This window comes from Oryzias melastigma, linkage group LG16 (genome assembly GCF_002922805.2).
Source record: "Oryzias melastigma strain HK-1 linkage group LG16, ASM292280v2, whole genome shotgun sequence".
Lineage (NCBI taxonomy): Eukaryota > Metazoa > Chordata > Actinopteri > Beloniformes > Adrianichthyidae > Oryzias > Oryzias melastigma.
In genome coordinates, this window is record NC_050527.1 from 18,394,764 (window position 1) to 18,416,968 (window position 22,205).

The following is a 22,205-nucleotide window of genomic DNA, read 5'->3' on the forward strand; positions in this document are numbered from 1 at the left end:
TATGTGTGTGGTACAGGTATTCACGTTACCTGGGGGTGGAGTATGAAGGATCCAGAGGTGATGGTCCTCCCATCTGAGCAGCCCCAGCAGTGGGAGTAGTGGCATTGTAGGGCCCCAGAGGGATCTGGAAGTCAAGAGGGGAAGACATGTAGGGGAGAGGCTGCTGAGCGGGATGATACTGCTGCTGCTGCTGCTGGACAAAGGACTGTTGGTACTGGTGCAGCTGTTGGGGAAGGAAGAGAAGGGAGGGAATGAGGGGCAGACCACTGATTTCATGGTACATGGTGATGAAATGCTAGAAAACATTTCAAGATTTAGAAAGCTGGGGACATGGTGGAGGGAAGGAATAAAAGAATAAAAGTCATCAAATACATAGAACAGCAAACTACAGACATCAGTTCAACACTGAAGGGCAGCTGATTACTGAGTGTTAAAGTATGTTTCTGTTAGAGAAGAAACAGTCACTTTTACCTGAGAAGAAAACAAGATAAATGCAACATCCACCGTATGAAACACAGGTCCAATGCATCCACCAGAGAAATTATCATATTATTAATTAATGCTGCAGTTTCATCGTTTTTTCAACCCCTGGTTTCAGACACTGTTGTGCTTTTGATGAGATGGAGTGAAGGAGTCAAAGGACAGTGTTGAAGCCGACAGCAGATCACTAAGAAGAGCTGTGTTAAACTTGAGAACTAGAGGTGTAAATTGAAGATCCTCCCTCTCACGTGTCAGTGTGCAACATGGAAGGAAAAGGGGAATTTACACTCTTTTTCAATCTCCCAATGGCATTGCTCAAACCAGATTGTCTCTGAAGTGGAGCAGATGGTGTGCAGTTGGTGGAGAGCGGGCTAAAAATGGAGCCACCCTTTCTGCATGTTTGGAGGACCTGTGTCTGTGTTTGATTCTGTAGCTGTGTAAATACTGATTTTCTGAATTCTTGGACGGGTTCAGCAGGAAGTTTGAGCGTCTGCTTCTGATGCTGCTTGGCACCGGACTGGTTAAGAGTGGAGAGAGTGATGCTGCCAGGTTTCGAAACAGAACAAAACTGATCCGTGCTGACATCAAATGAAACATGCAGCTCTGTCATACCTCACGCTGCGCCCCAATGTGTTTGACACAAGTTTGGATGAAATGAGCTCTGAAATTCTGTCGCACTTCAGAAACACTGACTTAAATCGAATGTGTCCTGGATGGTGTCTGCAGTCTTTCCTGTGGCCAAATTCAGTCTTTCCAGAACTCACCATAGCAGCATACTGGGCCTGTGCAACCTGCTGCTGGTACATGGGATGCATCATCATCTGCTGCTGCTGGAGCAAGACTTGCTGCTGCTGCTGGAGGGACTGCTGCACTGCCTGTTGATACTGAGCAAAGTACAAGGAAAAAAAACTTTAATTAGAGCTTGGTGAGTAAAACAAAAACAACAGAGCTGTGTACACGCACCTGAAGGTACTGGAGTTGCTGCACATTTGCATGCTGCTGCTGCACTCCTTGTTGTTGCTGCAGCTGCTGCAAACGCAGATCACCTGGCTGCAGCTGCTGCAGGACTCGGTTCTGCTGACTGCTGGGCTGGGCCTGTATGGATGGCTGTCCAGAGCTGGGAGTAGGGACTGAGGGGACGGTCCAAATAAAGACTTCAATCAAACCAACAAGTCAAATAACTATGTTGAATAACATGTTGGCATAACAAATGCCAGTTACACAGACGAATATTTGATTGTAAATAATCAAAGAATAAATTATAGGCAAAAATTTTGAATATTATCAAACTTGGAAGAGAAACATCCAAAAGAACCAAAAGATCTCAGACTCAATGCATGAAGCAAAACCACAACAAATACTTTTGGATGAAACTTCAGTGTAATACAAAGTCTTCCCTTTGCTTTGCCATTGCTGTGAATGGAAATACTGCCCTTACTTTTTTAAACAACCCTCATTCCTTTTTCATACATTTGAACAGAATGAGTGCTGAGCAAAATAAGTTCATGGATAAACAATAGACCCAAGGCACACCTAGGAAGGTAAATGCCTCCCAAGTTCATAAAATGGCGCATTAGTTTTTGACATTTAGATGATTTGAGAGTCAGTCTGAAGCCCTGCTCTCATGTCAACCTTTGATGCATTGTTTTCAGTTTGTAGAGAAAACAAAACATCTTCTTTAGAAAACTGCTGCTTAAGTCCAAGCTGTTCGGCACAATAATATGAAATGTATGTCCTCAAATCATGGTAAGCAACATTAAAGGTCAAACATGGCTGCACTGGACTCTTTTCACAAACACTGTGGCTTACCTTTCTGGCCATTGCTGATGGCTGTGGAAGGCACGGTCATCTTGACGGGGGTGACAGTGTTAGTGAGGGGGAGAACGTTGGAGTTTGCAGCCTTTGGTCTCTGCCTGGGAGCTATAGAGGTCTCAGTTGGAACAACAGAGTCTGTAATCCTGGACAGAAGAATTTGACCTTTAACCTAACAATCAACAAACCCCAAACCTCTCCCCCTGACAAGAGATGATGTGTTTATTTTGTTAACCAACGTCACAGTGGTCATGCATGTAGAAGTGTTAGCCTGCAGTGATAGCCACACTACCTGGCTTTTGTCATATTCTTTTTGGCAGCAACCTCGCTGGCTGTGAGCGGCTCAGGGAGTGATGTAGGGATGGGAGAGCTCTGTAAAACCAACATAGAAAAGTGAACATCTGCAAAGGGGAAAAAGGTGCCAATGGAGTCAATGCAGACACTCACACAGAGGTTTGGTACAGGATTATCTCTTCCAGCTATCTTAAAGGCAAAGTGGGACACTTGGTAAATGTCTGGTCTCTTCTCCAGGTCTGGCTCCAGCATATATCCTGAAAGACAGAGACACAATGAGCCACTCAGCTCCCCTTAAAAGGAATCTTAACTTCAGCCACTTTGGCCCAAGTTGAAAAAGTTAAAAGATTGAATGGATTTACACTCTGTATTAGAGTCCAAGTGCATCTGTCAGAACAAATGAAGAGACCTCTGACAAGTTTGCCCCTTAAAGAGGCACAGAACAGGGCTGTCCATTGTCGCCGTCTCTCTTTGCCTTATGTGTTGAAGACAGAAGGTGCATAAACGGAAATTCAAACAAAAAACATCCATCACCAAATAAGTCTTTACGCAGATGATGTATTACTCTTCCTCCAAAATTCTGAATCCTGTAACTCAAGAGCAGTGACATTTATGGACACATTTTCATAAGTCTCTGAGTACTCAACAGGGCTCTAGACTAACTTTTGTACTGGTTGCACTGGTACGCCCAACTTTTTTTTCGTAGGTGCATCAGCACAAAAGTTCGGTAGACCGACCTTCTCGACCACATTGCATTTAACAACACTTACATGGTCCCTTTCCTTTTTATTTGCTGTCAATATCTCCATTAAGACTTGAAAATGATTAACTTACAAATTGGTAAACATAAAGCTCTTTATTTGAAACGCAATTCTACAATAATGACAAACTACTAAATGTATATAGTATTTAAAAATGAGTAAAAGTGCAGGGTTGGAAAAATCTTAAAATTATGACTGCAAGTGAAATGAGTGGAACCTAAACCTTCCTGCTCTGCTCCATTCTGGTGCATCCACTTGTAGACACAGATCCATGAACCTCTTTGTTTTCCTTGTCTGAGCTGAAATCTGGATCAAAACTGTACATTTGGATAGAAATGATATTGCTCACTATCTTTGTTGCACTCTCATGTTAGCTTGGAGGTGTGAGGGGCTGTATGCTAGTGAAAGAGCGAGTAAACAAAGATTTTATGAGATATCAGAGTGGCCTTGCTTCACACCAAAAGCCCCGCCCACAACTCAGAGGTGAATTTCTAATGAACTCCTGTCGCTCTGCAGAAACTATGTCCTAGATAATTACAGTTTTTAGATTTTGCCTAAAACAACAGAATCATAATGAAAAGACTTCTTTAAAATTATCTGAAAACAGGTCAAATATAGTTGGAGTAGGAATCTAAAATGCTTCAAAGAACTGAAACTTCAACTACATTAAAAAAATAAAAAAAAAATGACAACTTTTGGTGATCAGTACAGAGCTATTCATTTTAATTTTTCAAGTTTACTCGTGTTTTGAAACATTTCCTTTTTCATTTTTGAGAATCATTTCGGTTTGTGGAATTTTGTTTTGATTTCTAAAACTTGATGTTTTTTATTATTTGATTTTCGTTTTTATTTGTCATTGAGATCTTTATAATGCCTTGCGTTGATGAATTTGTGATCTAATCTTCAGGCTCCGTAGTTAACACTAAAACACCAATAATGTTGTAGTGAATGAATGTCTTTTTAGCTTGCCATACATCCACCGATCACACCATCCTCGTGAATCAGCTGGTTCTGACACGGGAGAAAGCGGCTTTTCTTACCTGTTTTGCTCCGATTTACACAATATTACCAGCGTAGAGTGCTCATAATGAGAGCGCTGCGATACAGAGCTGCTTTTCTCCGTGGCGGTATCCGCTGATAGAGGTGGATTACACAAACACATCATAACTGCACAGAGCTGCTATCAGTACGAGGCTCATTTACTCCTCTTTAGAATCCGTTGGAATTGCAATCATCGCGTTAACGGTAGATGAAAGAATGTAGCCTAAACACTGGAGCTAAAGCTCCGGGGTTGAAGGATAACAGAATGTTTTCATTCGCTCCACCTGCCGCCAGCATCAGGCGCATGTGCACACAGACCCAAACTGAACAAAAGTGTTCGCTTGATTGCGCGCCGACGAGACATTTTAACTTGCAAGTTTTTCTGTATATTTGGGCGCAAAAACATGAAAATCGCACTACATTTAGCCCTGCATCTCTAGATTCTGACAGTGTTTTTACTTTTACTCTGAGGAAAGCGGTTCAAAAGATATGAGCTCTTGTTCGGGCCAAGTGCCAGTCATTTATTTTCAATAAGAATAAGGACGCAGACCTGCTTACACATTTTACCAGCTTTTTGGGGTAATTTGGCAATTAGGTCATGTTTTTAGCTTGCTATCAGCTTTAGCGATTTTAGCAATCTGCTTTTCAGCTATCAATATCAGCATCTTCAGCTATTGGAACTAGCATCTTCAGCGGCCACGTTCAGCTTACAGCATTCACACTACCATTATCGCAGGTAATGTGAAATTTCTAGTTTTAATACAGTTTTTTTTTCCAGTTGCTAAAACTCTCAGTCCAATTCTTCAAACCAGCCAATCAATAGCTTTAACTCTTCTAAAAAAATTACTCTCTGGTCTAAACTTAAGACACAATTTGAAAAACTCTGAGTCTTTGCAGAACACATGGCATAGTCTCTTTAAAAACACACATTCACAAGACAAGATGCAAAAGGTTGACACAAAGAGGCAAAACTTAACACACAACTGAGGACACGTTCCAAATCTACTGCAGTCAATATTTGGACAGCTCTGGAACAACTGAGCAGTTTTTCAAAGATGGTTAACAGAGCAAGGCAAGGGAAACCCAGACCCAGACCTCACCAAGACCTGGATCCAGACAAAGAACAAGGTTTCTGATGAGAACTGGACCACAGTTATTGGCCGTGTGTCGTTTATGGAATCATCATGAGAGCAGAAGTCAAAAGGTCAACCCTCAGCTTAGCAGATTCACTGTGGCATCAATAACTTGGAGATTTAACAAGAAAATGACAGAAGATACATCAGATAGTGGTTCAACACAAATCACTAATTTCTTATAGTTTTTCTTTCACCTTATTCTGTTTTTTTCTGTCTTAAATTGGGCATTTATTAAAAGACAACCAAACATTGGTGAAAACTTGTTGCAGGTCCGTGTCCATGAACTCAAATGAGTCCTGTAAAGGCTGGATCAGGAACACCAAATCCTTTCTTCTGTTGTCTGAATGGAGAGAACACTGCATGTGACGTGGATGAAGTCCTCTGGTCTGACTCAGCACAGACACAAGATGGTGAAGATCAGTAAATGTCAAGATGGGTTTACAGTAAAAATAATACACCTCACAGACAACTTTACCATTTTTGGGAGGGGGGCTTTTACCATTCTTCATGAACCATTTTGTATTTTGTTGTGCAGTGTTTACTAGTTTTGACAACAGTCTTCATTACGACATGAAAGTGAGTTTTTGAGTCAAGTTAAGTATTTTGTATGTTTAGCCTGTATTTTGAGAACGGTGTTTGGGGAAATTGGACTAATGTTTCAGAAAATGTGTTTTAGCAATTGGGAAAAACTGTTGTATTAAAGCTATATGAACCACACGGTGGGAACTCCTTAAAATGACTAATTCCTCTTCTACATCGAGTAAATCCACACCCATTTGGGACAATCCTGACATCCTGATAAGAAATAAAAAATGGTTAATTTCTCAACCTGGCAGGCTAAGGGTATTATGCATATTGAACATTTAATTCAAGAAAAAACTTGTCTCTAGTCTCTTTAGAAAACTTGAAGGAAATGTATGGAATATGCAACAGCTTATTTAAATACCAACAGTTGTACAAGGTTTAACTTAAATCAGACGAATTTGACCCCACCAGAATCAGTGAATACATTTTTGAACCCATCACCATATAAAGTACTTTCCAAGGTATAGTATGTGTATGGAACATCAGAAACAAATGAAAATGCCAACTGGAAAATGGGAATCAGATTCGGGTATTAGGCCAGATGGCACTTTTTGGTCACAAATTTGCACAAGCACTATTAGACTAGCCAAACGTCCCAATCTACAGCTCATCACACACACACACACAGACACACACACGCCGATACTCCCAAAGTGTTTGTGTGTAACTCTTCTACAGAAGAAAATTGAACCTACAAGTAAAGGTTTTTTCAACACAGCCTTACAAGTTGTTTTTTTTTCCCCTCAACCTCAAGTCTTGTGTGTGTGTTTTTCCTTCACATTACAACAATTTTAAACTCAAGTTAAGGTTTTTGTCAAGCAAGTTTCCACATTATATTCCACAAGTACACATTTTTCTCACATGTTCCTCTTTTTCCTACAACTTCACATTCAGTTTTACATGTGTGTGAATGAAACTAGTGTGTTTGTAATTCGAGCTTGTGTGTGTATTATTCAACCCTTCCACTCTCTTTGGGGTCCAGATGACTCCAACCACATATTGATGTGCGACTCCTTCCATGACAAATGTGGAACAAAGGTGGACAGGATTTTATGTCTGCCATGGACATTAGTGAAACTCAAAAATCAATTATAAAAAAAAGTTCAGCGTACCGTCTTGTGGGGTCCAGATGACCACACTTTTAATGTGAACAAGCTAAGGAGAGCGGAAGGGTTACGCTTGTATTTTTTGGCATACATTTACCTTTATAGTCACAACCCAGGACAAAGGAGTTTTAGGATGGGTCTCAGAGACTCAGACACATAAGTTTTGTATTAGTAACGCCCCAGACAGTATACATGGATTGTGGCTCTACACATGGGTCAAACAGTTTTGGGAGAAGGTGTTTAGATCTGTCAACCTGGTTTGACATCACTGTCGCAGTTTCTCCTTCTTTTTGTGTGCTTTGTGATTTGATATGCTGCGCGGCTGGACCTGGCATGTCCCACTCGGGGAGGGGTTGGGGTTCCAACAGACCATCATCCATCTTTACTCCCATCACTTCACTAGGAAGCCAGAGGGGGCGAAGGAACAAGCAAAAAATAAAAATAAAAAAGCAGCCATTCACACCTAGAGACAATTTAGAGTAACCGATGAAGCATGTTTTTGGATGGAGGGAGGAAGCTGGAGTCCCCAGAGAAATCCAACGCATGTACAGGGAGAACAAACTCCACACAGAAAGGTCCCCAGTCGGTGGTTCTGTTTCAGGTCCCCCAACCGGGAGTTGAACTGGGGGCCTCCTTGCTGTGAGGCAAGACCGCTAACCACTGAACCACCGTGCAGCCCGTCTTCCCAGGCAGACATGAAGACTAATTTTCAAACTAATAAGCGCCATGCCCGTCTTCGTTCCTGTCTTGTGCATTCGGTTTTTTAATTTGCTCCTGGGCTGATGGCCGCTGGGGCGTAACCTCCCCCTCCATCCACATTGTGGGGATCTGGCCTGGGTGGAGGTGGTTGCTCTGAGGCATATGCACCTGGGGGGACCAGGTGGCTGGTCGGGCTGGGTGAATGTGCTGTCTATCGCAGGCTCTGGAGGGGGCGCTGGAGTATTCAATGTGATCAAGTGAACTCCAGGAAACACATTCAACTCACCTTCTCATTCACTGAGCAAGAACACAGGCATGGAGGATGTTTTTCTTTTTCAGACTTGTCTCCACTGTTGGAGATCCAATCAGGAAATATCAGTCGGTGTGATTTGTGAGATAAGTCCTCTAAATACCATAAATGTGTTCAGATATACTTCATACATGTAAGTAGTACTGGATACTGTGATGTGTGTGCACGTGAGCAGTAACGCATGCAGTCTACTATGACAGTCATCTCATATCATGACTTTGTTTAATCAACACCCCCCTCTCTTTCTGTCTGAGCAGCATAAACACAATCAATTAAGTTCCACCGCAAAAAGGGTTTACACTAACACACTGGAAACAGTATTAAACAATCCCAATTGTAAAAGCAAAGCATGCCCATCACAAGAGGCACTCAGCTGCAATCTGTTCATTTGCTTGTCAGGACAAAAACAAATCAACTTTGGCCACTTGGTGGTGCTGCTGATCCAACATTTAAAATAAGACAAGACACTTCCTGTATGGGAGCTGTAAATAAATGCAAAGTCAACTGGTTCAAACAGGCTGTGGCAGCATGAACAAAGACAACAGCTGACTGTTCCACATGATCACCAGCTACACTCCTGACATGTCAGCTTACCCACTGCGAAGATCTGATGAAGCTGGAGCAGCTCAAAGCGCTCACACCACATTCAATTTGTTTATTAGAAGGGTAAATAAAGTCACTGCAGGTAAAAGTCAAACATCATCCACTTACTGATCAAGCAGTGCAGTTTGCAAGAGAACTTGGAGTTATCTGGAACAATGAAGCTCCCGTCACAAATGGCAACTTGACTCTCTCCAAAAGGAAGAGTGAAGAAACACAGCTTGTACAGCAAGCATCCCAGAGCCTGTGGAGAGGAGAAAAACACCTTCAGCTACTGAAAACATCACGTTTGAAACTAGCAGCACTTTGGGGGTTACACTGCCAGAATCACACAGCTGTAAACATCCCACAGCAGCACAACCTTCTTCAAATGAGTCCACCATGAATGCAGAAATAATTAAGCCGGGGGAGGAGGTCCCTGAAAAACTACTCATGTTTAAGTCCAGTTAGTTAGCTGAAGCAGCAGAATGTTAGGGTTTTGACAGAGTATGATGTTTGAATGGCCAGAGAGTCACTACACTGTCAGAAACAACCTTCTCAGACACCGCCGTCCACCAGAGGAAACCAGTGGAGCCGGCTCTGTGAGCCACGCCTGCAGCTGAAGGATCATCCTTTACCTGTTCCATCTTGTTGAACAACGTCAGTCGTAAAGGACTTTCAGGTTTTTATAACTATCAGAAACAGCAGCAGAAAATGCAGAATGCTGTATTCTAAAGAGAAACATCTGAGCTTAACTAAAGCTTTTGCTTTTCTACAAGCGAAGTGTAAAACTCCAGGCCTGTTGATTTGTTCTTAACCGCATCTTACAGCAGCGATCTTTACTTTGCTCTCAGATTATATACAGCTGCTGTCTTCTTCCATATGGTGGGAGGTCACCTTCTTAGAAGAATGCAGTTCATCTGTAATCAGCCAGACAACTTTTCTGCTCTTCATACGCTTCAACTGGGAACAAAATCTTCACACTTTTCCAACTAAACACCTTATCCAGTGGATCAGACAGTGACTGGCTCCAAAACCACAAACACAAAACCTGTGATTTTGTTCTTGGCTCAACTTATAAAGTAACTTCCTGGAATGAACAGGAAGTGTGTAAGCAGGGGGAAGTTGCAAAACAATACAGTACATGTATGTGCAGTTGATGAGTCAGCTACTGCCACATTCCTGCAGCTCCCCTGTATTGTAGTGACACCACAACTGCCTGGGGTTCAAGCTTTTACTCGGACCACAGTGCCCAGAAAACAGCAAAATCACTGTCTTAAGATTATGGAGGACTCCTGAACTGTCCACAGAAGTATCTGATGGAGTCAAATGACAAACACAGGGTTGAATGTGATTACACACAGTCCTGGTTCTGGTGTGAATGACGCTGATCAATACTGTATGACAAACAGGCTTGCTACAGAGCAAACCAGACAGGGAGAGGGATGCTTGGAGCAAAGCTGGGAACACTCACCCAAATATCAGCCTTAGTGGTGATGCCTTTTCCTGCATACAAGTTAATCATCTCTGGAGCCCGATATGAAAGAGTCGTGTACCTGCAAGATGACCATGAGGGAGCGTCAGTGATAGGTCAAAGGTTTCCTGCTGTCACATGAAGACTCGACTGAGTTGAGAACAAAAGCCAAAATGTGTTTAAAAGAGCTGAGAAATCATTAGAACTTGACAAAAAATATGAAAAAAATTGGAATTTGGCATAGGAAGTTCACCATTGAAACATTTTTGAATGAATGAATGAATGTCAGAAGGAAGGGTTTATCACAGCAACTGATTTCCGTACAGAATATGAACATATCAGATGTTAGATGTTCCTGGTGACTCGACATCATAAAAGCTGCTGGCCTCGACTTCCTCTCAGGTCTGACCTCACAGCAGCACTCTAGACCTGGGGTCCCCAAACTGTTGCTTTTGAGGGCCACATAATTATCTCAGGGTCTGTCTAAACGTAAACATTTATACTTTTCCAGAGAGCAACACATAACCAAATATTAATAACCCTGGAATCAGAAAATACATCTTTCACTAGCTCCCTGTTCATTTTGTTTTTAAAGCTCTTCTTGTTGAGTTTACTTAACAGAGTTTTTAGCAGTTCTCAGCCGTTCTAGAGTTTTAAGGTCTGCCAGCCAACACTTGCTTGATGTGCCTGCCCGGGTCATAACAGAAACAATGGGGTGACCATGCGTTTTCCATTGCCGACTCTCAAGTTATTAAACAACTCTCTTGCAGGACTGTGTATGATATCAGACCTTAACAGCTTTAAATGTCAACTCAAAACTTACTTTTTTAGAATGGCTTTAAATACTCAATAGTAAGGGGGATTTTCTTTTCTTTTATTTGTCTTATTGCATTCATATTTGTCTTATTAATTGTATGCTTTTTTCTTTTTTGTTCTTAATTTGTCTCATTTTAAATGTCTGAAGCTCTTCGGTATCCTGAAGAAGTTTTAAAATGCAGAAAAGAAAGTTTCATTCATTCATTAATTCATTCTCATTTTAATAAAATAAACAACACTTCTTATAAAATGAAAAATAACTAAATAACTTTGTGATCTTCAAAGAAAAAACGTCGGGAAAAAGACTAATAAAGGTAAAATATATAACCAATAAATAGTCTGTCCTCTCCTATCACTGTCCCTTTCAGACTTGAGGCTGCAGCTCCTCAAATCTCAGTTTGATCCAAACTTTAGGAATATAAAACTGAGCAGCCAGGCTGTGTCCTGCTCGTCTGTGCTCTCATCCCGAAGTACTGAAATAAATTTAAATGATTTCATCTTCTCCTGCAGTTTGTGTATATATGCATTACCTTTTCACCTGTAAATTGTTCCCTGATGTATTGCAGGAATTACATCTAAAGATTACTTGGGATAGATGAGATAGATTACTGTAAGGCTGTAAAACTCCTCACTAAACTTTCCACACTTCTCTGACAGACGTGAACATTTTCACACTTTTCTCTCCTGTTTAAACTCTTAAAGTTCAAACTTTCCTGGAAAATAAGTCCAGGATTATAGCATGAAAACAAAGATCTGATCAGGATGAGAGCTGCACGTATTTGAACAGTAGACACAGCACGGAGGTGATTGACTGAAGGTTTGACAAGATTACGTCTCTGATTGGCTGGTCTTCTGTAAAAAAATAAAATAAAGTAGCAGCAGAATCTCACTGAAAGAATGAGTGAGACCACGAAAGGTGAACAGCGCTGTAGAAAGGGAACACTGTATTCAGCTCTATTGACAGGGATTTTCGGCAGGGGAGTTCAGATTGGGGCACAAACTGCAGAAGGGTGGAATCAAATGTCACATTTGTGTATGATCGCATGGTCATCGCATGATCGCAATAGCATGGCCAGATAGAAGAAGAAAAAAAACCACGCTTCTGTGATTTTGTTCAGGGCCACCCCAAATGTGGAGGTGGGCCGGATTAGGACTCCTGCTTTAGAGAACCCCTTCACCTGAGCTGGGATGCGTCTTAAACCTTTCACTTGCTCGAGAACCCTGAACCTTAGCAAGTTACATATTCCAGTTTTCTTCTTAGTCCACATGTGTCAACGTTAAGGCCTGGGGGCCAGATCAGGCCCAAGGAGTAATTATTGTTCTAAATGGCCTGATGTTGTCCTGCACTTATTTTTATCTTGTATAATTTTGACAAAAAAAACATTTTTATGCAGAGTAAAATATTGAAAGTTATTTAAGGTTTAAGTTAATTTTTTCTGAAATAATATTCCTGACGGTTTTTATTCATGTGCCCGAGCACGAGAGCGTGTCGCGTAGGGCTTGAAAGTCTGACTTCATTTCACAGCAGATTACAGAGTTTGACAGGTGCTGCATCGCATCAGCCAATCAGGAACTCAGCTTTTGGCACGGGCTGTTTTCAGTGACCCGATCGGAAATAAAGAAGTAAAATACGAATCCGTTAAGACTCTTTGTCCTGTTACGGCGCGGCGGTTGTGTCTGCTCGCTCCACACGCTGGGGGAGAGACAGGTGCTGTGGGGAGGGCAGGTAACCTGCTTGGCTCTCCTGAAACGGGATGTTTTGTTTATGTTTGTCGAGACAATAATATTAAAAAAAAATGTCCCCCATTTTTCCTCCTCTCAGGTTAATGCGGGGCAGCCTTTATCTCAGTCACAGAAACAGCTGAAGCGCCCCCTCACTAGTTGCCTTAATAATAACTTATCTGACGTAATATGTAAAATTAATTAAAACAAATTTGAATTTGAGCGAATGTGATTTTTTTTCCCCACATTTACTGCTTTGGAGGAGCAAGGGAGCACGGACACACACTCCCCACTTTGGCTATAAAACAACAATAAAGCCCCCACACTTCATCCTTCAAAGTTTTCATGTAATCCGCCTTCCAAAAAAAAAAAAAAAAAAAAAAAAAAAAAACAGTAGGTGCACTGCACTATAGGGTGTGCCGCACATTTTGGAGAAAACTTGAGACGTTTATGCGCGCCTTATGGTCATGAAAATGCGGTACTTCTGTGCATCAGAGCTCCAAATCCATTTGTGGAAATAAAAGATGTATAATTTATTGTAATGTTATAAATGAGCACTTTCACTTCTTCAGTGAGGAGAAAACTTCTACAAAGACTAACTTTGTTTCACTGCTACTAAAAGCAGAACAGGGACATTGAGTGGAATTACATGGAGTGAATATCTGACGACAGATGAAAGATCACCACCTCACTCTGTTTCAGCATGGTTCAAGGTGCACGTTTTTGCTACCGTGGTAGCATGACCCAAAGATCAGTCGGCAGAGAATCACCATCCTCCTCTGTAGGCAGTGAGATGGAGGCCTGTGTATCTCAGCTGAAAAATACTAACTTTTTGATTTCATCCTCCACAGCAGTCACTCCATCCTTGTGAGGCAGTAAGACTTTGTGAGTGGCACTGCCAAAGTCACACAGCACATAGTTCCCCTGGTCATTCAGCAGAATGTTCTCCACCTGTTCAGGAGCAGACCAACAGCCTCATGTTTAAAGAAGAAACAAACACAGTCTCTGCATGTAAAGATGTGCACATCTAGTCATCTGTATTTGCAGAACAAACATCTGCTGCATCCAGAACAAGAAAAATATGCAATTAAAAATATAAAATGAATAATAGAATAAATATTAGTTGTTTGTGAGCAAATGTGAGAGTCAGATCTCTGCACAATGCAATAATCCTTATAACAAAGAAGCTCAAAAGTCACACTGAATAAATATTACCAGTCCTGTTTTCTTATTTTAGAGCGACAAGTACAGGAACAAAGTCTGTGTGACAGCATCAAGACCAGTATGAAGAGAAAGTAAAGTGAAAAGGTAAAGAACACACTGCCAAGAACCAAAGGAAAAAATGGCAAGGAAAACTGAGACACAATAAAAAACAAAGCAGAAAATGGTTGTTGTGGAGAAGCAGACGAGCTAGAGGAGTCAAGAGAAACTAAAAAGATACTCAAAAGGAAATCTTTGAAATTATCTGAGGAAGAAACCTCTGACTTGAAGCCATTTATCTGCTAATGGGTCAGGGGACTTTTTTGCACTCTCACTTCCCCTGGCAGAGTGTGGCTGGGCCTCCGCGCTCTTTTTGTCCCTGCAGCGTTATGTAAGCTGAGTGGACAGACAACAGAGGACTGGCCTGTACCGCTAAAGGGACTGTGCAGCCCACTGATGGGGATTTTTTTGTTCAGCTACACCAGGACATCATCTCAAGCTGTTGAGCATCAGTAAAATCAGACTCAAAATTGTTCAAATTCTAACCACTGAAAAAACCTGCCTTAACTGAGAGCTGGATGGGAATTTCACAAAAACTCGAACAACCACCATATTTTCGTTTTATACGAGTGCACCAGACAGTTCAGCTTTTGGCGGAAAAGAATAGTAGTTCTGGGAAACCTGTCTTTTGGTTGTGGTAGTATCATAAAACTGCAGCACTTTCCCCACGTGTGTGAAACAATGCAGCTTCTGCTCATTGATCAGATGCTGCATGACAGTCTTCCTCAGAAAATGCACTTACAAAACAAAGATTTTAATCAAATCTTTAAACATTGAAAATTTAGAGAATAAAACATGTTGCCCTGAGGATAATGTTGGGATAACAGGAAATGTCCTCTGAAGAGATGTGATGACTAAAGTCGAGTAATTTCCGTATCCTGAAAGGCGTCAGTTCAGAGCAAGCGCAGGACGAGCCATGCACGGAAGAGGAAGAGGTAGGACAGGCTGTCAGCTGAGCTGGGCAACAGGAAGCACAGCAGAAACTCCAGACAGACACAAACCATTGGCACTAATTTAAAAGCTCATCTTTAAACAGGCTCACTTCATAAAGGCCGTATATGAACTCTTCCCCTACAAGGCTTCTTCCTACTCCTACATTCAGCCCTCCAAAGGGAGAGATATGGAAAAATACTGTCTTCTAATTCGGACGACACTCCCCCTCAACGACGTCATCATTATTCGCCAGTCAGTGCTTGGAAAATACACAAAAACAATGGCAGCTTTACAATTTTAAAAAGTCATTACTGACATTTAAATGTAAACTTCTGTGCTTCAGAGCACACCAACGTGAAGAAAAGGGCTTTCCTGCACGGCACAGCATGATGTGCATCACAATCGTGGTGGAGGAAAACTCAGTCAAAAGTAGAGGTGGGACAATATATGGCGAACTTTCACGATATTTCAACTTACGAATGATTACCGGTCCTCTCTTTCACTGGATCAGTTTCTTAAAATAATACCAAAAAAGTTCACCAGGGGACGCTTAGTGTGAGCAACAAAGTGAAATGTAAGGATGCTGGCAAAACAGTCATCAATTTTTACCTGACTGATACGTTTTTAGCCCAAATGCCTAAAAACCATAGTGGCACAGGTACAGTGCGAACACGGAATGCACTTTTTTTTACTGCTTTTCCGCATGGAGTGGGGAGGGGCGGGGCTCCTCACGTTCTTACCACCTGCTCCCCTGACGGATCAAAACGCACATGGATGGAAGAGCGGCTACGATTCCAAGCTGTGTCTGTCTTTCTAAAGTTAATGCAGACAGCGCGCCGTCTCTGATGTAACAGAAACATGGTTTGTAAGGCGGTAACAGCAGTAACCTGTCCAAACACTGCGCTAAAATCTAGCACATTCTAGAGAAAACCGTCTAAGTGAGACGTCTAGCGGCATTATCGATCCAATGGTGTTTATGCTAGCAATACACATGTGGAGCATGTGACTAAAGTGTTGATCATCAAAGAAAAATGCAGGAAATTTGAATAAAAGGAGGAGAAACTAATATGGATACCAGCTCTGTAAACTTTTACCAGGCTGAACATTAATATTGTGCCTCAATAACAACATCATTTATGTGACATAAATGAATTAAAATGCAGCAGTGTAATTTTTTATTTCCACATTTTTTTCTCTTTGAGGTAAGAGGACTATTTGATATGCTCTGCATTTTGGTTCTTAACTGGAGCTTTATTAGGCCCGATCTGAACTCTCCCTTCCCCTTAGCCCTCCCCCTTCGTTTATCCCTCCGTGTTTGCTCCAAACAGAAGGTGATGAAAAAATAGTATCTAATATTTCGGATGTGACTTTCGTTCGATGACATCATCAACATCACAGATCCGCTAGCTTTAGCACAGAGCTTCCATCGCTTGAAGAAACATAACAGCAGTTTTATAACTTTAAAAAGGTCGTGCTACAACATAAAGTCTTTACTTACATTTAAATGTAAACTTCTGTGGTTCAGAGCACACCAACGTGAAGAAAAGAGCTTCTTAGCGGTTTACTCTCATGATGGTGGAGACTTTGGACCCCTCTGTTTGGAGTGTGAAACTTGAAAAATAATCTGGACACGACTTCAACTCCAACTGCCACAAATCAAGGGAGAGGGCTAAGGGGGAGGGAGAAGGGGAGTATTCGGATCGGGCCTAAGTCATCTTAAAATGTATGTTATTATTGTAAAGACACGTTAGGATTTCTTGATAAATTTTTGTTTATGTTGGATAGAGCATGAAATTGGCATATTGTGTTTCAAATTGTTCTAAAAAAAGGTTTTGAAGAAAATCAAAAGATTTATTTGTTTTAAAAATAGTTCATCATAGATTGGTAATATAATGATTATTGGAATGTGTGGCATATTGAGATACTATCTGTATTGTGAGTCATGTATTGTGAATCACATTGTATTGTGAGTTACCCTAAGATTACCAGCCCTAGTCAAAAGTCCCTACACATTAAACAATTTCAGACCCTACCCCTACAAATGCCGCTACAATTGGAGAGGTATGGAGAAGCCGTAGGGGAAGAATTTGTACTTTGGATATCTGTAGATTTCCAAAGGTAAAAATTTGTGTAAAACGGCTGGATTTCGCATTCAACATCTGATTCGTCATCCAAGATGAGTGAATTTTAAAATAAATAATCTTTGTCAACATACGGCAAGTACAAAACCATAAAAAAACAAAAAAAAAATCTCATGTCAGCTGCACTTAGGTCACAGTTTAGAAGGCCTTTGGGTGGGAAGAGAAGGAGAAAAAGGCTTAGGGAAGAAATGCTGTCTCACTTTCAGGTCTCTGTGGATGATGGGGGTCTTGCATTGGTGCAGGCGAGCCACGGCCTCGCAGGTGTCGCAGAAAATCTGCAGGACTTCAGCTTCACTGAAGCCCACATTTAACCTCTGGTTCATCTGTTTCACCACCTGACCCGCTGCAGAAGCACAGAACAGACAAGGAAAATTAAAGAAAGGTGAACTTGCTGAACAATGGAAGTTACACGACAGGAAAAAACTGGAAGAATCCTAGAAAAAATGTTTATACTGTCAACTGGATTTGAAATATAAATGTGAAAGCATTTGGCTTGACAGCACATTGAAAAAAAATTAATAACTGTAGACGAATTGGTCAATGACGAATAAGGATTTTGAAAATGTCAATTTATTAAAAACAATATGTTCTTATATAACTTATCAAACAGTACTAATGACCACTACTTATAAATTGTGTGAATTAAATGTGCTTTAAGGTCAAATTAGTAACTCTGGACTTGAAAAAAATTATTTGGTGTGAACAAATCATAGATCAAATCCACATGATTGGATAACAATGAATGAATCTCATTATGAACATTTGTAATTTTAGTCAGGTTGTGTGAACCACCAGTAGTCCTTAATCTTGACAAAATATTTATACTTTTTGTTTGATATTTTTTAAGTACTCTCATTTTCCTCTCATGAGGTTATCATCCCTCTCAAACTTGGTTCCCAGTTTTTTTATATAAATAAAAGTGATAAACATAACATAAGAATAACAGCCACCTAAATATACTGCATCAGAGATACTTTTTAACTGCAACCGAAATAAGAGGTGGTGCTAATCAGAACAATGTTCTCATCATTTCAATAAATCCTGAAATGTTCATCTGGTGTCTGCATTTTGTGAAAGCCTGTCACTGTCTGGGTTCTCTCCCGGTGCAGTGTACTTCAGTCTTTCAGAGGGAGCTGCCCCTGAGAGCAGTTTTAAACGTTCCTTCTATCTGTGGCCCAGTTTGGGCATAACCCGAGAGGGGAAAAATAAAACGGAAGATCTTTCTATTATTGTCTTGATGAAAATAAAAACGTCAGCCCATGGAGCTGGAGCAATCGCGCCCACTGCAATTGCGCTCGCCTCGACCGCAGTCATGGTGGCTCTCCGTCTGCCAGGTAGCCAATCACCGGCGGGCAGCATAGCAAACTCTGTAGCCCAGGGACCAGCAGCCGGGGCAAGGACCCCGGTAGCTCTGCCAGCTCCATGGGCTCTGTGACAGGCTGGCAACCTGTCCATCTTGGCTCAACAGTAACCGGGACAATCTCTAGCAGCCTCGTGGCTGAAGAGTAGGGCTGTAACGAGTATCCAGGTGCTCGGGTACTCGCGATTAACTCCCGAAAATTAGAGTACGGATATTCGCAACGTCCAAGATTGCTGATTCCCGATCTTTATAAATGTAGTAAATTGTAGTAAAATATGATCATAATATCATCTGGGGACGATGTACTTTTGCTCTGAAATGCAGATTAATGTAGTATTTTAAGTTTACGAACTAAAACAAAGCCGAAAGAGCCGCGGTACTGCCAACTGAAGTAAATCCATATATATGTAAACACCTGTACACTTTATACGTATGTATACGTGTATATACATATGTATAAAGTGTACAGGTGTTTACATATATGGATTCTTTTTCATGTGTCTATGCTGTTTTTCTTTTTTGTGACTTTTTCCTTTGTTGAGACAAAGTGAGTTGATAGGCTTGAGTAGCATCATTTAAATAAGCTAACAGGGTGGGATTCAATAAGTTTTTTTTTTTTTACTTCCTCCCACCCCTTTTTGAACACTATATAATGTGTGTTCTTTTTTTGGTTACTATTTTGTTTCCTGTTTGACTGTTTTAAATAGTGTTAAAAATAAAGTAAACTGGAAAACACATCTTCGTGACGGTGAAGCTTCCGGTTTTCAAAGTAAAACTAGCAAGAGTTTTTTTCTGTTCAAAAACTGAGACAGAAGTTCCGCCCACAGACATAACTTCTGAAACAATAAATTAGCTTTATCATCAGAGCTTTAGCTTCAGTGTTTACATTCTTTTGACTATGATAACTCTTCAACATTTGACGTAATTAACGAAACTCCATCTTATTCTGAAGAAACAGCCTCGCGCTGCTGAAAGGTGGATGTAATCAACGTGAATCAGCTGATTCTGCTACGAAAAAAATTAACTTTTTTCATACCGGCTCTGCACCAACATGTAATGCTTAGAACGTAAAATATTGAAGAACTTTGAGGATAGAAAACTGTGGAGAACATTTTCAGATTCTGTTGTTAAATGATCCAAAACAGCAGTGATTTTTATCCTGTTTATGTGGTGGTGTGAAAAGAACCAGAAGACTAACAAAAAAAAGTTTAAAATGACAAAATTTCTTTCTATCTGAATCTTTGTGTTTTTTAATCAGTTTTGTTCCTTCTGATCTCCTGTTCTAAATAAATGTATAAATGATGATTAAATACAAATAATTTCAATTTTCATCCATCCAGTGAATAGACATACACATTAAACATACGCAATAAACATATTAAAAAGTAAGAATCGTGGTTCGATTCATGAATCGTTGAGCTTGATTTGTGAATCGAATCGGATCGCCACCTAAGCAATGATCCACAGCCCTACCGAAGAGGGTTAGGAAAATGGATGGAAACTCAGGATAAAAATCCTCGCATCGAGCGGCTACCTTGAACCTTTGATCGATTTTCTGAAAACGCCAAATGCCCAAAGCTAAATCCCTGATTAGCTGATGTGGCTCGCTACACCTGAGTTGACAAGTAAGGCTTCAAGTAGGGTAGTGTGGATGCCTATGAGTGACGTTAGAGATGATTTGTCCGGTTTTATATACATGTCTATGGGAAAAACAGTCCCATCACTTCTTCTCTTCCTGAAACGCAGGAGTAAAATGCCCCCTAGCTGCATGGAGTATTAGTAAACGAAAAGAGAATCAGTGAGAGGCAGAATCTAAGCTTATTGAAGTCCAGTATAAAATCTCCAGAGTATTTTGTGGGTTCTACTAGCTGGAACGCAATGCATCTAAAAGTAAACAAATCCTTGAATAATAATTTTAGAAAAGCAAGATCAACAATCAGTTTCTGTAATTATGGCAATAAAAACCTTCTTAAAATAAAGACAAAAACCAAACCGGCCTTACCTTTGCAGAACTCCATGAGGATAAGGACCTCCCAAACATTGTCTGAAAAAGAACTGATGGTGGAGTCCAGGTAGGTGACGATGTTCTTGTGACCTGACAGCTCTTTCTACACACAATACACAAACACCAGAGACAAAACAAGAACACAGAATGTGTGAAACACCAGAAGCTCAACAGAAAGGAGCAATATTGAGTATGCTATAGTGCTATAAATGAAGATGGTTTTACTTAATGAGATATATTGCAAGAAGAGCTAGTCTGCTACCATTGTCCAGATACGTAAAGAGCGACACCATATTGGAATGGTATGTAAACAATGAGATAAGGCTTAGCAGACACAGTAAAATGATCATAAATGCTAAATTTTGGTATGATTTAAAGGGAAAAAAAACCCAGATTATCACAAAAACAAGATCAGGCCGTGGTATTAATGTTTTTGTAGCAATTGCAACAGATGAATGACAGATGAAACTTTTCTATAAATAAATACGATGTTTAGGAAACATTATATACCTGAGGCATGGTTGTGATTTTATTCAAATCTACACACAGACTAAGATTTACACAAAAAACAGACTCCGTGTTAGGTCCGTGTGGGGACTTTGGTGGAGGGAAAAATCAGCAGAATGTTGGAGGCCATTCTGAAAAACAAAAAGAACCCACTGCACATGACCCTGGCCTCTCAGAGAAGCAGTCGCAGTCAGAGGTTCATCTCTCTGCGCTGCAGAACAGAGGTTCAGGAGGTCTTTTATCCCGACTGCCATGAGGTTTTATAACAGGCACTGCTGACTGCACATTTTATTTATTTTATTTTTATTTTTATTGTATTTGCATTTTATCTGCACATTTTATTTATTTATTTATTCTGCGCATTTTATTTAGTCTGTACTTTCTATTTATTTATTTTATCATTCCTATTTTAAGGTAACTTCTAGTATTCTTTTTACCTCACTCGTGTTTTTATTATGTTCATGTCCTGTTTATCTATGCTTTATTTTACCGAGTTGTTGATCTTATGTCTTTTTAGTGTGACTGCTGGTGTGCATGGTTGAGCTACCAGACAGGGAATTTCTCTCTGCAGAGATTAATAAAGTATCTATCTATCTATCTATCTATCCGTGGTCCGTGTTGAAGAACAGGTCAGTGCGTAGTCAACATCGCTGCAAACCGCTAGCGCCCGTTGTATATGGGCAGGCCCTATAAGGGGCAGTGACGTTTGGGCGGCGTTCGCCTTAAAGCACATGGGCTTATCATGCTTGGGCCAGACTCGACCACTGGCATATATTATTTCAACGGTGGCGGCGCACCACCTCGGGGTAAATGCACAAGTAGATCCACTAGTGGATCCCACTCAGCCTCTATCAGAAAGGCACGGGCGTGACACCAGACAGGCAGTCATCCGTATGCCACATGTCCCTGTCCGCCCGCTGTGTGGGGATTCGGCGCTGGGCTCTTTCCTCTTTGCTCACCGCTACTGAGAAATTTTGGTCAGTTTCTTTCCCTCTGATTTGTAATCTGCTTACAAGCAGGTCATCTGGTTTGATCTGAGGTCTAACCATTGACTTTAAAAATAATGGACTTAGCAAGCAATGAGGTTCCCCATTGAAAATGCATTACCTCCTCTCCTCGTGAAAGTAGGCCACCGCTTTCACCGTCACTTCCTGAAACGGATAACGCCATTTTGCAACCCATCT

The 22,205-nt window shown here is 40.9% G+C and overlaps 1 protein-coding gene across 2 annotated transcripts in view; it reads right to left on the minus strand.

The window, feature by feature from the left end:
* bmp2k (BMP2 inducible kinase) overlaps positions 1-22,205 on the minus strand; it is a 68,991-nt gene that overhangs the window by 8,224 nt on the left and 38,562 nt on the right. For both annotated transcript variants that reach the window (XM_024260278.2, XM_024260277.2), the window contains exons 3-13: positions 20,512-20,617; positions 17,350-17,492; positions 13,645-13,766; positions 10,278-10,359; positions 8,936-9,068; positions 2,740-2,843; positions 2,585-2,664; positions 2,290-2,438; positions 1,444-1,610; positions 1,245-1,364; positions 30-223 (exon numbers count right to left, since the gene is read on the minus strand). In XM_024260278.2, coding sequence (XP_024116046.1) covers positions 30-223; positions 1,245-1,364; positions 1,444-1,610; positions 2,290-2,438; positions 2,585-2,664; positions 2,740-2,843; positions 8,936-9,068; positions 10,278-10,359; positions 13,645-13,766; positions 17,350-17,492; positions 20,512-20,617 — 1,400 coding nt within the window. The remainder of the gene's footprint in view (positions 1-29; positions 224-1,244; positions 1,365-1,443; positions 1,611-2,289; positions 2,439-2,584; positions 2,665-2,739; positions 2,844-8,935; positions 9,069-10,277; positions 10,360-13,644; positions 13,767-17,349; positions 17,493-20,511; positions 20,618-22,205) is intronic.